This window comes from Acomys russatus, chromosome 3, assembly GCF_903995435.1.
Source record: "Acomys russatus chromosome 3, mAcoRus1.1, whole genome shotgun sequence".
Lineage (NCBI taxonomy): Eukaryota > Metazoa > Chordata > Mammalia > Rodentia > Muridae > Acomys > Acomys russatus.
In genome coordinates, this window is record NC_067139.1 from 19,978,366 (window position 1) to 19,994,481 (window position 16,116).

The 16,116-nt window shown below is 40.5% G+C and overlaps 1 protein-coding gene across 9 annotated transcripts in view; it reads left to right on the forward strand.

Annotated features, from left to right (window-relative positions):
- Fars2 (phenylalanyl-tRNA synthetase 2, mitochondrial) overlaps nucleotides 1–16,116 on the forward strand; it is a 406,536-nt gene that overhangs the window by 216,521 nt on the left and 173,899 nt on the right. For 8 of the 9 annotated variants that reach the window (XM_051170062.1, XM_051170076.1, XM_051170069.1 and 5 more), the window contains one exon: nucleotides 9,953–10,113. In XM_051170062.1, the coding sequence (XP_051026019.1) occupies nucleotides 9,953–10,113 (161 nt within the window). Of the gene's footprint in view, nucleotides 1–9,952; nucleotides 10,114–14,172; nucleotides 14,251–16,116 lie in introns of those variants that run through there. The other variant, XM_051170083.1, reaches the window with a different exon arrangement.

Below are 16,116 nucleotides of genomic sequence, written 5' to 3' on the forward strand. Positions count from 1 at the left end.
ACAGTTAAAACACAAAGCTGTTCTCTTGGGGTGTCCTGGACTGTGTGATTCAAGTCTCTTCTTTCCCTGTCAGGAGTACCAGATGGTATATTTATTAGTCTTAGTTCTTCTGTGATAACTCTGTAGTATTCCCCCCCGCCCTGTCTCTCCTTTCCTTCCTTCTTTCCTTCCTTCCTTCCTTCCTTTCTCTTTGTCTTTCTTTCCAAAACTCTAAATGCTTTCTGATCCACTTTCATTGCCGTGCACACTGAATGCTCATAATATTGTTACTGCTCAAAGCTCCATGTCTGGTATCATTGAGACCTGTACCCTGACTCTGCACGTCTCCCACCAGTGAATGATACCCTGACTTAGGATAAGGCAGTCTGAGACTTGGATGACTGCTGGTACTTGATATTTGCTAAGGGAAGATATCAGGAAAGAAGTCTGTTTGTTGAAATCACCCTTTCTCTCCATCAAGACCTGTCATGTAAATAGCTTTCTATATTTCTTTCCCTATTGCTTGTCATCCCAGGTTTCATACATCTTTCAGCAAGAAGCCAAACCATAGCTAATGGTGGAGGAAGACACACAAATCATCATCATTCAAACGGATTTAATGTGGAGATTCAAAGCTCTCTTGGGACAAGGCTCTGCACTTACCTGCTCTCTTTTCATACATTGGCCTCCAGCCACCAGCTTGTTGCCTCCAGTACCTGCTGGCTGGTCCATTACAGTCCTTGTACTCTCAAGTAACAGTAGCCAGTATGTGGTAAGGAAGAGGAGGGTTCCACAGGGTCCTTTACCTGAAGTGAAATGCTGGCCTAGGAAAGTCCCAGAAGAATTCTCTAGGGGCCATTGCCGTGTCTTTTTCTAGAGCAGGTATTTGAAAAGGAAGTTTGATCACTGGAGGGTTGGCACATTGCTATCCAAATTGCACAGAGGGTGCTGGCTGCTGCAAAGGCTAACGTGCTACACCTAGATTAAATTCTAAAGTTTCAAAGGGGTAAAAGTTCCTGGGTTGCATATTCCTCAGGGAAATTGATGATGCCTGTAGAGGGGTCTCTCTGGCAATCATTTTATGTACTATTGATTAGTGTGTACTGCAGAACCGTCTGTTTCTTTATGTGCAAAAGCTGAACCCTAGACCCAGTAAAGAAAGAGCATGGACTAAAGTGAGCTCTATGAGACAGTCAGTGATGCCCATGCACAGTGAGGAGTGTGTAACGGAAAACTCTTCTCATGGCCGCTGGAAGCTGGCCCACAGCCTGAACCAGAACACAGGAAACTTTTGAAAGAAAAGTCTGCCTTTGGATCATATGAAGGACTTATTGACAGAAGTGTGTGGGGCCAAGGATGAATATACCTAGAGAAATTTTCCTGGCAGGAGATCGATCTTGAGGCTCAGCAGGAGAAGTCTGTCATCCAGTAGCCTGTCCCAAAGGAAACAGTTCAAGAAGTTTAGATGAAATTAGGAGGCCCAGGACCATGTCCTAGGTAGGAAAAGGACAAATCAGAACTGATGTTGCTACATAGGCCTTTCTAGGCCTGCCTCTGTGTGTACAGTGTCTTTGGGCAATGTGCTGTTTGCTGTTCCCATGATGGTCATCATAACTAATGATCCAGAGAGGCAAAAGCATTTACCCAGTGCCACTGCTGGTCACTCATCTTGTTAATTCACCCATATTCGGGTCAGATGAAGCATGAAGGCCATTTTTGGAATAGCCAAAACCCAACATAGGTTTTTCCTGGTACATCTGAGTACCTCCTCCGTACGCCTTTCGAAGTCAATCTGGACACAAGCACTTCCAAACTAGAAGGCTGACAGATGGAATGCAACTCTCTGGTGTTTGGAAAGACCTTAGGCATCCCCTCTATGTTAATGTTTCCACATGAATCTGGGGAACCAGACACTGCAGGTGTACTTGAGCTGTCCAGAGATTTGAGTTCCAGCATCTGTAAACCCTAGATATCAATGTGGCTTGTTCTATGGCTTTGGAGGCATTAAATCAAGACAGTATGGATGAAATGTCCTGGAATTGGTGACATTCCATGAGATGTATACCTATTAATTGGTAAGTTGTTTCAGTGTTTTGTGTAGCTGTTATCTAGGACATATGTCCTTTTAAGTTGAAGAATTTCAGGAGTCAAAACCTTTTGACACAGAAGGAAATATATACTTAATATAGTACAAAATTCATTTCAATATGTAATCATTTTCCTTTAGCCCTTGGTCTTCCAAGAAAATAATCAGTGAATAGACAACAGTAAAGAGGGCTCTCTAGCTTTCCGCATCCCAGTTCCTGAGGAATAGGGTAAAGCAGAACAGTAGGAAGATCCTAGGCCCTGGGAAGTTTGTGTTCATGCCCATGCCACAGAGCCCACCTGGTAAGCCATGGGGTGGGTGGAGAATGAGGAGGACATCCAGTTCGTCATGTTCCATCCTCTGTGTGAAGTCATCTCTGGGGTGACATATCTGAGCTTATCTGGGGCTGCGCATGGCCTGCCTTTAACAAATACATTCACTTCTAGCCAAGCACAGTTGCTCATCCCTGTAATTCAGTCACGTTATAGGGACAGGAAAACTTGGAGGTTAGAAACATCCCTTGGCTTTATAGTGAGTTAGAGGCAAACCTGGCCAATGTGAGACCTTGTCTTTAAAAACAAAAATGTTAGGTCCCTTCTGTTCAAATGTCACCCCAAAAGCACATATGGTCAATAAAATCTTGCAGATACAAAACAAAGGGAAGTAACTGAACACTTCATGTCAAATATGAAATTCTCTGTAATGATGTCCATGTCAATGAAACAAGTAAAGTGAAAATTCAAAGGCTTGGTACTTCTTTCTTTCATGGCGTCCTGCTTCTCTTTGCAAATTTTTACTGACCACTAGGTGCATGCCAACTGGCCCAGGAGCTCCTGAATCTGTCACTGATTAAGAGGTAAAGATGCTGTCCAAGGTGTCTTCAAAGTCTGGTGACAAATAAGAACTTGGAACAGTGAGAGGAATGGTGTGAAGTGTTGAAGCAGGCTACAGCAGGGCTATCATATGTGTTGGGGGGACATTGCTCCTCTGTCAGGTGCAGTTGGGGAGACTTCACTGAGAAAGTGACATCCAAACAGAGACATGCATGGATGGAAGAAGACCATGAGGTACCATGTCACAGCAACAGATTTAAGGTTGAGTCACATTCACAGAGACCAGAGACAACAGGAGAGAACACTTGACAGAGTTCTGTCCAGTTTTGCCGTTAAATATCAAAAATTACTCTTTCTTGTATAGTTTATATTTCATTGAGCATTTGTTTAGATTAGAGCCCGAGTTAAGTGCTTTAAAGTGAACCACATCATGGAGTTCAGTGCTGTTAGCAAATTATAAATTACTTTTGATTCAATGGTATAAAATATTTTATGTAGTAAATTTATAAAATGTGCCTTTTTAGCCAGTTTGAACTGTACAGTTCACTACTGTTTTCAAAGTAACTTTATCTGCGTCATCAGTAGCTCTCTACTCATTAAGCAAAACCCCCAGTCATCTTCCCACCCTGGCACTACTAATCAGCTTGCTATCTTCATGAATTTGTCTCTTCTAGAGACCGTACATTCTGTGCCTGGCCTCTTTGTATATCATTCTGCTTACAAAAGTCATCACTGTCATGTAATGCATCAGAATGGCATTATTTCTGGGGCCAAGTCATGTTCTGTTATATGTAAATCATACATTTTATTCAATCCTTCATCTATTGAAAGGTGCATTAGTTATTTCCACCACTTGTTTCAGATCAACATAACTGAACCCCAGTATTCAATTGGTTGAGTAGGGGAAGAAAGAGAAGGAAGACAGAATGCTTTCTTGTGACATATCATGAACCTGTAACAGTTTTTGTCTTATGTTAAAAGTCTAATGTTAGACAAAGACTGTACGTCTTATCTGTTACCCTCCAGCCTTAACTCAGTAACTTCTTAGGAGCCACCAAAACTACTTTCTGTCTTTATTATCACTTGTGTGGAGTAGTTTCTCACTGTTTTTCTTTTAATTTTGAACTTCCTAATTACTGACGTTGAGCACCTTACTTGTTGGCCATATGTGTATGGGGGTGTTCAAATCTTTGCCCCCTTTTCAAGAGGGTTGTGTTGTTTGTGGTTGTGACCTTGGACAGTCATCCTTTATCAGACACATGACATTCCTTTGCTGCCGTTCTGTAGGTTATGGTTTTACTCTCCTGAAGGGTCTTTTCATGTAAAAAATAATATAAATATTGGCAAAACTCAATTTCTTTCTTTTGTTGCCTGTACTTTGGGGGATATGGAGTGATTTTTTTTCCTCTTAAGTCCTAAATTTAGATTTCCAATCTACTTTGGTTTTGAATATCGTGTAAGGTGGAGGAAAGACAAGATGGTTCAACAACTAAAGACAGTTGCTGCCAAGCTATAAGTACTTTGATCTTCCTGATGTTCTTGTAAATAAAGTTGTTTGGTTTCTTTTTTTTATTTATTTATTTAATTTTCAGATTGTTCATCATTAACATTTGGACATGTGTTAATTTTTTCTATTTGATTATATTTATCTTTGCAGTTTGGGTTATATGTTATACAGCTTTCTTGAATTTGTAAGTTCATATTTTTTTCATGGAGTCATTGAAGTTTTCTACACAAAAAAATGTGTCATCTATAAATAGAAAGGATTGTATTTAGGAACTTCCAAACTGTTATTTTTCTTTCTCTTTTTCTTGCTTACTTTTTCTGTTTAGAAATGTGAGTGCTATGTGACAAGGGTGAGTAGTGGATACCCTTGTCAGTCTCTCACCACTGAGTATTGTTAGCTACCAGTTCTTCACACACGATTTTCTTCTCATTGAGGAAGTTCCATTGTGTCCTAATTTTTGAAAATTTATTTAATCATGAAAGTATCTTGTGTCTTATCAAATGCTTTTTGGCATTAATTAGAATAATAGTGTGTCCCCTCCCTCCCTTATGTTTACCAGCTTGCTATATCATATTGATGGTGTCTTATTTTGAGCTACCCTTGCATGCATTCTTGTACAAATCCCACTTAAAATAGTGTATAATCCATTTAATATGCTGCTGAATTTGGTTCTCTAGTAATTTGTTGAGGTTTTATGCATCTGTGTTCATACAGGATATTAGTCTGTGCTTTTTTTTCCTTGCATGACCCTCTGAAAATTTATTTTATTTAAAAACCCTATTATCTTTATTTTAATGAATTTTCATTCTTGTGATACAACTGCTGAAAAAATTCATCTGGGAATTCCTTTACTTTTTTGTAAGAGCCAATAATAAATACATCATGCCATTTGTTAGCATGGCAAGGGGTGAGAGGGGGCAGGGGGAGGGAGAGAGACAGAGACAGAGACGGGGGTGGAGAGAGACAGAGAGAGACAGACAGAGACAGACACAAACAGACAGACAGGCAGACAGACAGACAGACAACCAAGATTTTGAAAGAGTTACTTGTGTGAGTGTGTGTGACTATGTGGCTGCTGGATGCATGTGAGTAAAGGTTTCCATAGAGGCAGAAGAGGGCATTGGACCTACTGGAGCTGTAGTTGTAGATGTGAGCTGCTCAGCTTGGGTACTGAGATCCAAATTCAGAGCCTCTAGAAATCAGCATGTGACCCCCTGCGTGATTTCTTCAGACCTAAATTTTATTCCCAGTGAAGTGTTAAATAGGCCTTTGATCACGAATTACAGATGGAAGAGTAAAGCACCTCTCTCCTTCTAAGGAGAGAAGGGAGAAATCTCGTACTTTTAGGTGGGGATATTTGTGTGCTTTTTCTAGTCTCTCTTACCCTGGAATTGTATTTACTTAGAATTTTATCTTTAGCTTTATAATCTTTGTTCTTATGTTGCTATCTCTGGGGAAAACCTGCTCCTGAAGTAGCATCTTTTAATAGGCACTAGCTAATATTTCTCTCCCTGTCCTTGGCAGCTATGGAGGCAAGCTGGAGGGCTAGTGTCTCATAAGCACATCATGGATTATAATGGATCACTTCTGTTTCTCTACTTTCACCATGATAGTATCTTGCTGTCCTCTTTTCTATTGGCCACATCCTACTTTTCCTCTGTTCTTAACTTTTCCTTCTCCAGACTCTTAAACATTCTTTTCCTTCCATGTAGTGAGGGGCTGGCCTTCTCATAAAGTTGTTCAGCAATAATAAAAACACGAACTTTTTTTCATAGGTTAGTCAGTCCATGCAAAATACCATTCATTACAATTCCTGGGTGCCTCTCATCACAAGGGTTCTGTTGGCAAGAATGTTTATCTGTATTTAGTTTTATCTTCTGGTGACTCTGGCTTCCTAGAATTTATGGTTCTAGAATGAGAAGGAAATACTACTGTAAGCACTGTCTGACCTTGAGCACCTGTCAGGCCATTACAGTCAAGTATTCCAAAGAGCCAAAAATTGTCTCCACTTCAGCCGACAATGGTTTTCCTTATTGTGTATTTATTGCTTGCTCTCTTCCACAAAGAATTGGAAGCACCATATAAAATGCAAAGAAGAGAGTAAAATAGTTGAAATAATCAGGGCAAAGTGGAAATCGGGACATAAAAATAAAAATGGGATAGAGCCACATAGATTTAAACCCTGGATATCTTTTTCAGTTGTTGAATGGATATACATATTTGACTTTTAGTTTTCACAGAGCCAAAATTTAAAGTGAATTATTATGACCAATTATGTAATGCATGGCATCCTCAAAGTTAAAAACAGTCCAGTTGTTCTAGAGGAAGCCTTTTTTGTTCATAAGGCTCACAGACATTTTCTTAGTTCTGAGATCTATTTATTTCATGGAGCCTCCTATAGAAGGCTCCAGCATCCCTACCAGGTATTCCCTATGTTGTCATAATCATTTAATAAACCATGATATAGTGCTGGTGCATTCTACATATAAGTCTAGATGGGACCAAAACAACTTGTTTTGGAGGTGAATTTTGTTACAGCTCAGCAAACCATGCTCCCTTTTTGAAAACTTCCATGGTGAATATCACAAATAAGCAATGTTTTATATTTTTTGAAGTGTGTATGTGTGTGTGTGTGTGTGTGTGTGTGTGTGTGTGTGTGTGTGTGTGTGTGATCACCGATGTCTGGGGAAGCTAGAGTTGTCAGATCCCCTTAAAGTTGGAGTTATTTGAGTTGTGAGTTGCCTGGTGTGTGTGCTGGGAATCCACCTCCAGTCCTCTGCTAGATCAGTACATGCTGTTAATCACTGAGATATCTCTTCAACCCCTCAGCCAAGCCAGAACAATGGTAAGAATGAATGTGCTAGAATAGGCAGTGACAGAAAGGTCATCTGGAGTTCACAAGCCCATTTATTAGTGCACTAGGGTATCAAGGGTGGAGTGGGATCTGTTCCTTAGAGTTACAGGAATGAGGTTTCCATTTCCTCTTGTCAGCTCCTTAAGGCTTCCTAAGACCATATGGCTGCTTATAGCAAGCAACGTCCATTCTCTCTAGTCTGTGAAAATAGTCTTATATGAAATGGGCTAATCACAGGAGTGCACTTTCATCCTTTATGGGTTCTCACCACACTCACGGAGGGGTTTCTTTAGGACATGTGCAATGGATTGGCAGTTTTGGGACCACATCTGACTGCCATGCACCTTGCTCATCATTGCTGTCCTGTTAGAATGGTGCTCCTTTCATGGGCTTTTATCCGCCTTCTCGCCACCCCCCCCCTTTTTTTTTTTTTCCAAAACAGAGCTTCTCGGTGTGGCTTTGGCTGTCCTGGATTCACTTTGTAGACCAGGCTGTCCTTGAACTCACAGAGATCCATCTGCCTTTGTCTCTCAGAATGCTGGGATTACAGGTATGTGCCACTGCGCCCAGCTCTTTATATTGCTTGTTTAGCTGTATGAATGTATTCCTCCACACAGCACTTTATATCATTTCTTATTCTGCCTCATATATGTGAAATACAGCTTTAAAGTTCATGGCTATGTCCTAATCTGAACAGGACACACTTTCTCTTTGGAATATGTACTGCTGAATACACATTTTCCAGCTGCTTATTTGCTCTCCCCACATTCTTGAGATAGCTTCTGAAGAATAAAAATTATATTTTTATGAATGTGAAGTTTTTGTTAATTGAAAAATGTTTTTGTTATAATACATCCTGGTTACAGTTTCCCCTCCCTCTACTCCTCTCAGTTCCTTCCCGCCTCCACTCTCATCCAAATCTACCCCTTTCTGTCTCGTTAGGAAACAAACAGGCTTCTAAGGGACAATAAATATAATATAATATAATATAATATAATATAATATAATATAATATAATAAAATAATATAATATAATGATAAAATAAAGACAAATACATCAGAATAGGACAAAACAAAGAAACAGCAATGTATGCAGTGGACCTGGAAGGGAGGGAGGAGAAAGGAGAGAAAGAGAGAGAGGAGCGGGGGAAGAACATTTAAAAGAAGAAAAGGCCTTGATCTGACATTATGAGATAAGGAACCTCCAAAGATGCCATTAAGTTAACTTTCTGTTGGCTCTCTATGCTGGCCTGCAGTCTACCCTTAAGAATAGTTTGTTTCCCCAGTGAAACTCCCTTGATGAAAACTATATTTTCATTGCTAGTAGCTATCAACTGGAGATAGCTTCTGCGTTAGGGATAGGGACCCATTCTTAATAGCCTGTTGCTGTTTTCTTACTGTCAGCCATCTGCTGTGGCACATTTGAAGATGTATCTCTTTATTGCAAGTCACTTAGGGAGAAATTTTATCTTTTCTCTTAAGTGGTCTACATATAGGGTACTGAGGTTTAAATTGGAACAAACATAGAGTATAGGAAATCTTAATTTTGAGCTGGTAGCCAAGGCGTGGACTTGGAGCTGGGGCAAAGCACTGCAGCACAGGCCTGAGGACCTGAGTTTGGATCCCCAGAATCCTCATAAAAACCCAGGCCTGATAGCACGTGCCTGTGATCCCAGTACTGGGAAGACAGTGTAATTTCTTGTGGGCTTGTGGGCCAGACAATCCCATTAAATTGGGGAATTTCAGGTTTATTAAGAAACGCCATCTGAAAAAAAAAATGTATTGATGCTGGCATTGGTTAACAACACTTTTTACTCCTGCAGAGGACCCAGGTTCAGTTCCCAGCACCCATCTAGCAGCTTACAACCATCTGGTACTCCAGTGCCCTCTTGGCTTCTGTGAGAACTGCGTGCGTGTGGTCCACCAACATACATGCAAGCAAACACTCTTGGCTTCTGTGAGCTACTGTGTGCATGTATTGCACATCCAAACATGCAAGCAAAACAGCCATACACAAAACATAAAAATTAATAAATCTTTTAAAAATAAGATGCAGGGACTTAAGAGATGCCTCAGAGGCTAAGAACACTGTCTGCTTTTCCAGAGATCCTGAGTTCAATTCCAAGCAACCACAGGATGGCTTACAATCAGCTACACTAGGATGTGATACATTCTCTGGTATGCAGGCATACATATAAAGGACTTATATACATAAAAATAAATAAATAAATCTTTAAAAATAAATATGTCCAAACAGGACTAAGAAAAGTACCTGATATTGACTTCTGGCATCAATACAAACACATGTACCTTCACACATAAATGCACACAAATGTGCTTACATACACACATACACACATGCGCATCCATAGGCATCCAGTGGGAGGGATGGAAGAAGGAAGGAGAAACAGGACAATGAACAAGCTTCCCCTTAGGACTTTATTGTAAAGTTAAAGACACTCCCCAGCTGGTATGATTCCAGAGATTTCCTGGGGGTTGGGGAGGCATATAAGAAGTGTGGAAAGAAAGGAGTAGATAAGATTGAACGTTGTCTCAGATGAGTCTATAGTGACTCAGTCCTCCCACTAGGAGGCACCCATTCTGCACTGCCGGTCTTCATGGGAGAGCACCAGGCACCTTCGTGATCTTGATGCTTTCCTCAACAGCCCATTTTGCTTTCTTTCTTATCACAGCTGGTGCTCAAGATCGAATTGGCTGGGCTTTTGGCCTGGGGTTAGAAAGACTGGCTATGATCCTCTATGACATCCCTGACATCCGCCTCTTCTGGAGTGAGGACGAGCGCTTCCTGAAGCAGTTCCACCTGTCAGACATCAATCAGAAGGTCAAGTTTCAGGTAGGATGACTTAAAAGAATTAGGATAATGTCATCAAAATCTAGGAAGGTCTCCTGCTTGAAAACTGCTACATTTTAAAATAATATTTTAAAATCAGGGTGACAATCTGAACAGTCACCTGATGGGATTTAAAGTCACCATGGAAACAAATCTCTGGGCATTTCTTTAAGAAATTATCTAGATTACGTAAATCAAGATCAGAAAGCCCACTCTAAATGTGGGCAGTGCCATTCAGAAAGCTGGAGTCCTGCCTGAAGTCAATGGGGAAGGGGCACTGTACACAAGCACCGCATTCTCCCCTGCTGGCTGTGGACAAACTGTGACCAGCTGTCTCCTATGGCTTCTTCTATTGCTTCCCTGCCATAGTGGGCCATATCCCCTGGATCTTTACACCAGATAAAGCTTCTTTCAAGGTGTATTTAATACATGGTTTTATTAATTCTTTAAGAATTTGATGCATTGTGTTTTGATCATATTCTCCTACTCTTCCAGTTCTCGCAGATCCATACCACCCAAGTTTGTGATGTTGTTAATAGAATAAAACATGAATAAAGTGAAATATTAATCAGTCCTGGGCTTTCGGGCATTCTTTGAGATGTATTCCACCACCATGTTCCACACACCCTTGAAGAAAGCCAGCTCTCCTGCCTGCAGCCCTCGACCAACAGCTTCTCAGCCCTCAGGGACTTCATAATCACTTCCCCTAGTTATGCTGGAGGATTTGTCTGGCTTGAACTTGCATTGGTCTTGTCACAGTCTCTGAGCGTTTACATGTGCAACAGTAAAGCATTGTTTTGTTGTAGTAATCCACTGCCTATGGCTTTTAGAATCGTTCCACTCCCCCTTTTACTCCTCCTGATACTTGGAAGGAAAGAGTGTGCTACAGATGTCCTATTTAGATCTGAACACTCTACAGTCTTATTGTTCTCTTCATCTTGACCAGTTGTAGGTCATCATGTGTTGGGGCCGGGGGTGGAGCCTCATGAGGTTTGAGAGAGACACTAATATGTGTGTATAAAGTTAAGTCATTAGGAGTTGTTTTAATACTGTGTTTTAGTGGAGAAGTAGTAAGTTGTTCTCTAGGTCCTGTGACTTGTCTACCCACATATTTTTTGGCCCTTATAATGGTGCAAAATATGAGTTCCATCTTGTAGAGCAGACCTTAAATCTAATCAGATACTGACTAGTTACTTTTATGACATTCATGCCACTATAGTGCCAGTGGGATTATCTAGACAGCCAGGTTGTTATTGTGTCTTCCAGCTTTCATATCTGCCTAAGACTGCTAACTTTTTTTGTTCATTAGTGTGCCAAACACTGTCTGGCACCATGAAAGCCAATCATTAAGGATAAAGTTTCCAGATCTGTACCAGTTTGATTTCTCCATGTTCTTTTACTCTATAGTTCACTGTGTCTTCAGTAATAGGACTTGGAATGTAACCAACAACACTGATAATCTATAATATATAAAGCTTGGAGGACATTACTGACCATCAACTCCAAAGGAGGCAACCCATGTATATATACATATATATATTCATATAAACATACATATGTATATTCATATAAACATACACAAATATGGTTTAGTTTTGAGAGCTTGATATAAGTCTAACTATATCTGGAAAGAAGGAATCCTAATTGAGAAAATGCCTCTATAATATTAGCCTGTAGTCAACTTTGTAGACTGTTTGTTTGTTTGTTTGTTTGTTTGTTTTGATCAATGATTAATGTGGAAGCGTTCTACCCACTGTGGGAGTGCCCTCTGTGGGAAGGTAGTACTGTGGTGTCTGTAAATGTAGGCTGAACAAGTCAGTAAGCTTCATTCCTCCATGGTTGCTGTTTCGGTTCCTACCTCCTGGTTCCTGCCTTGAGTTTCTGCCCTGACTTCCCCTCACTGATGGAGTGGGACCTGTGAAAGCCCCTGCTATGACTTTCACCTTAGTTTCTTCACCCATAAAGAATCCCAAGACTACTTCTATACTTTTAGGTGTTTGTTGTAAATATTACCTTGCTTCAAGATACCAAACATACGTATCAGTTTCCATTGCTTCTTTGACACATGGCTACAAACAAACAATATGGAGCTGTCTCCTTTCGTTTATGTAGGTAGCCTGGCTGTCGGGAGGTTCCCAGGGACAATCTTTCTCTGTGTTCTCGCCAGCTTTCCAGAACCCTAATAGGACTGCACACCACAGGGCCTTTTTAGCTTCTGAAATCTCACTTTCTCGAGTTTTTGCCTTCTCCTTTCAAGGATTCCTGTGATTCCATGCTGCTAGCAACATAGTTCAGGATACCTTCCCTACTCCAAAACGTTTATCTGGCTTTGATTTGGTTTTTTATTTGTTTTTTCATTCTGTTTGTTTTGTTTGAGATATGATCTAACTATGTTGACCTGGCTTGCCTTGATATGGCTGTGTAGACTAGGCTGTCTTTAAAGTCACAGATATCAATATACCTCTGCTTTCCAAGGGATGAGCTTAAAAGTGTACACCACCACGCCCAGCCTCTCCTGACCTTTCTTAGTTACTTCTGTAAGACCTTGGTATCTCTTTAAAAACACAGAAACATATTTACAAGCTCCTAGGCTCTAGGTGTCTTTAAGATGCCACATTTTCCCTGCCTCTCTCCTTTTAACACAGAGTTGATTGCCATTACCTATTCTAATTTTGTTATTAGCACTTTTTACTATTTTTATAGAGTCATCATGTTTATGTCCCTAAGAGGGAACTCAGAGCCTCTTGTCACAGAACCAGCTGTCTCTAATCCTAAAAAGCACTCTCCTCGAGAGCAGAAGAGTTGAAATGTTGAGGAAAGCCTTGTGCACATGTGATCCTGTGGCTTATGACTTCTCTTGTGAGGAGACTCCAGAATTCTGTTGCATAGAAGCAGAGATTTGTCTTCTTTATCTTCCCTTGTGCCCTCCTAACTTAAGCCCCAGGTTCACTTGGCCTTAGTAGTTGTATCCTCTGCAGACTCCATGGTCCTGTAAATCAGTTTCTAGCTGTGAGGTTGCTCTGACTGCAGGGACAGTCTCTGATTTAGAGCACCCTGAGGCCTTATCTCAGAGACTACTGTAACACCTTGAGAGCCATTTCTTAGATCTAGTAAGTAGGAAACTTGAGTTATGTCATTTTAATTTTCCTCTTCAGCATGCATATTTTGACCAAAGACTTTGTCTATGATAACTCTCTTTAGCCCATCTGGATAATGCTTGAGATAAGTGGACAAGCAATGTATTTGCTTTGTCATGCAAGTGTCTTCTTTTTTTGCACAAGAGCTCTCTGCCTGCCACTTCAGGGCCCAGTGTGCAGCTAGCTAAGTGCGTGTGCCTTTGTGGGATGTTTCTCTAAACTCTCACGAAGTCACACTTGCATGTTAGTGCCCTAAATTGAATGCACAGTAAATCAGCTTTTATATATCCTTCAAATATTTTCAAACAGTCTGCAACTGTCAGTTTAATATTTAGTTCCACACAGTATTAATATATCACACGTTTTTGTTTACACAGTTTATTAAATGTTACTAATAACATGTCTGTCCATAGTAGTTTACCAATTATATAGCTATATTGGCTGTTTCCTGTTCTGCTGTATGAGGGGGTCTTTGCAGGCTGCTTTCACTGTCTGTGTACCATGTTGCTCCTAAACTTGGGTGCTACTTCCTTTGGGTGTGCTCTGTGAAATTCAGAAGTTTTACTACCTAACCTTATCAATAACCTTCTGCATCAGGTTCTGATAACCCCCCATTCTACATGCGAGGAAAAAAGCCCATTCCAATTTCAGCCTTAGCCCAGTATATTACTCAGCCAGGACTTCAGGGGTTATTGTTTTTAAGCTTAATTGACTTAAAATTCATAGATGGATTATTCATATTCAAAGCATATGGTACCCATATGTAAATATATGGGTTTAAGAGTTTAAAAGTCCTCTGACTATTAAAATCTTCCACCCTTTCTTCCAAGATGTAACCTGAGCCTTAGGTGTAACAGTTTTGTTCTGCATATATTCACTGTGGCTATGCACTCCCATAATCACTTGCTTTCTCTGCTTTGACCAGTTGTGGGTTTCTGTAATGGTTTCCATCTGCTGCAAAAGAAGCTTCTTTGATGAAGAGTGAGCGCCATATTTATCTGTGAGTATAAGAACTGAGAATGCAGTTAGGAATTAGGCTGGTCTAGTAAAGTGCTGGGAGAAGGCTCTCCTTTAAGATCAATGGCTGCACTAGTTCTGGACCTGCCGAGCTGCCTCTCTTCAGCAGACCTTGTCTTTTCAGGCCTCACACCTTATTTGCCCTCCATGTCCATCCTTGCCAACATGCCCTGTGCTCCAGCCCAGCCCGAGTCCTCCTCCTCCTCACCAAGCCTCCAGCATGCTTCCCGTCCTAAGATGGAGCCCAGATCCGACACACAGAGCTCTGCACATGCTTTCCCAACATCTAGGATTAGGACAGGGCATACATCTAATGTCCATCCAGACCCTTCGTGCATGGATTTAATTTATTTTATGTGTATGAGTGTTTTTCAGCACGTATGTCTATAAGCTGTGCCCTTGGAGCCCAGAAAATAGCATTATAACCATTGGAACTAGAATTACAAATGGTTATAAGTTGTCATGTGTGCTAGGAATTGAACCTGGACCTTCTGCAAGAAGAGCAAATGATTTTACCTGATGAGCCATCTCTCCAGCCTCACATTTAGAGCATCTTTGTAGAATTGTATGTAAAGCCTGTAGAAGAACCCACACATTTTGTTTAATCCATAGTACTATTCCTGCTTCCCAGCATCATCTGGTATCGCTACCCCCACTGTTGAATACAGGCTCTGCTGAGGGCCTCAGCCTCACTCCTTGCGATTCTTGGCTCTTTTATGCCCTTAGCTACTCTCTCTAGCTTCATTTGATACAGCATTTATACTAAAAAATCAAAGCCTAAAGCACTCAGATGCTTCATTGGCCACAGCCCATCTCACCCTATCATTTAAAGCTCCATGTTCCCATTGCAATCGAGCTTCACAAACCTGTGAATTTTCACTACTTTCTTAACTGTAAAAATTTGCCGATCTTTTTGTATTTTATGTTTAGAATTATAACCACTATTTTTTAAATTAGCACTTTAATAAAATACATACACACACCTCAGTGTTATCTCCTGTTGGTTGCAAACATGTATTTAGTGATATTTATACATGTATGAAGCCCTAGTTGTATTATGTGATTATAATTATCTTTTTTGTATTCACCCCTATTGCCTTCTCTTATTCTTCTCCCTCTCTTGCTGTTCACCCTCTTCTCAACTTGCCCTCCTGCATTCATGCTTATTTGGGGTAAGCTAGGGAGTTTTATTGGGATTATTAAAGGGAACATGGGTAGAAAGTTATTTATAGGAGCACATGCAATTTACCAGTGGCTATACCACTGAAGAAAATATTTGTTTCTCTCCTACTGACCATGAACTCCTTATAGCTTCTTTGGGCAGGTATGGGGTCCCCTGGGTATAATTTGTTTTTAGCTTTTTAACAATATACAAATGCTTCCTGTGGGTAGACAACATGTTAAACATTAGCCTTGCCAACATCTATAAAACTGACTAATAGACAATATATTTTAGGAACTTTCTGTCATATTAACTAAAGCTGTTATTTCTCTTAGTGAAAGAAAGAACTAATGATTTGCTGTACAGAATCATCTAAACTGGATACTAATAACTGATGGTAAAATTTTAGAAAGCGATCATTAGAGTAGGCATGAACTGACATAGATAGAGACAACATATCATTTAAATGGTAATGGACAGGCCCATGTTTTTTCCTAAATGTGACTATGGGAAGAGACTGTTGCATAAATGAGGATTATAGTCATAGGAAGGCTTTGACGAAGGGAAGACCCAATTGGAAATGGCATGGCTAAGAACAGTAACAGCAAACTTGCACGGATGCCTGCACTCCAGAACCCTGCATGGGTTTTGTTCACAGCTGTCCCCTGAAGCCTGAAAGGTGGCAGCAGA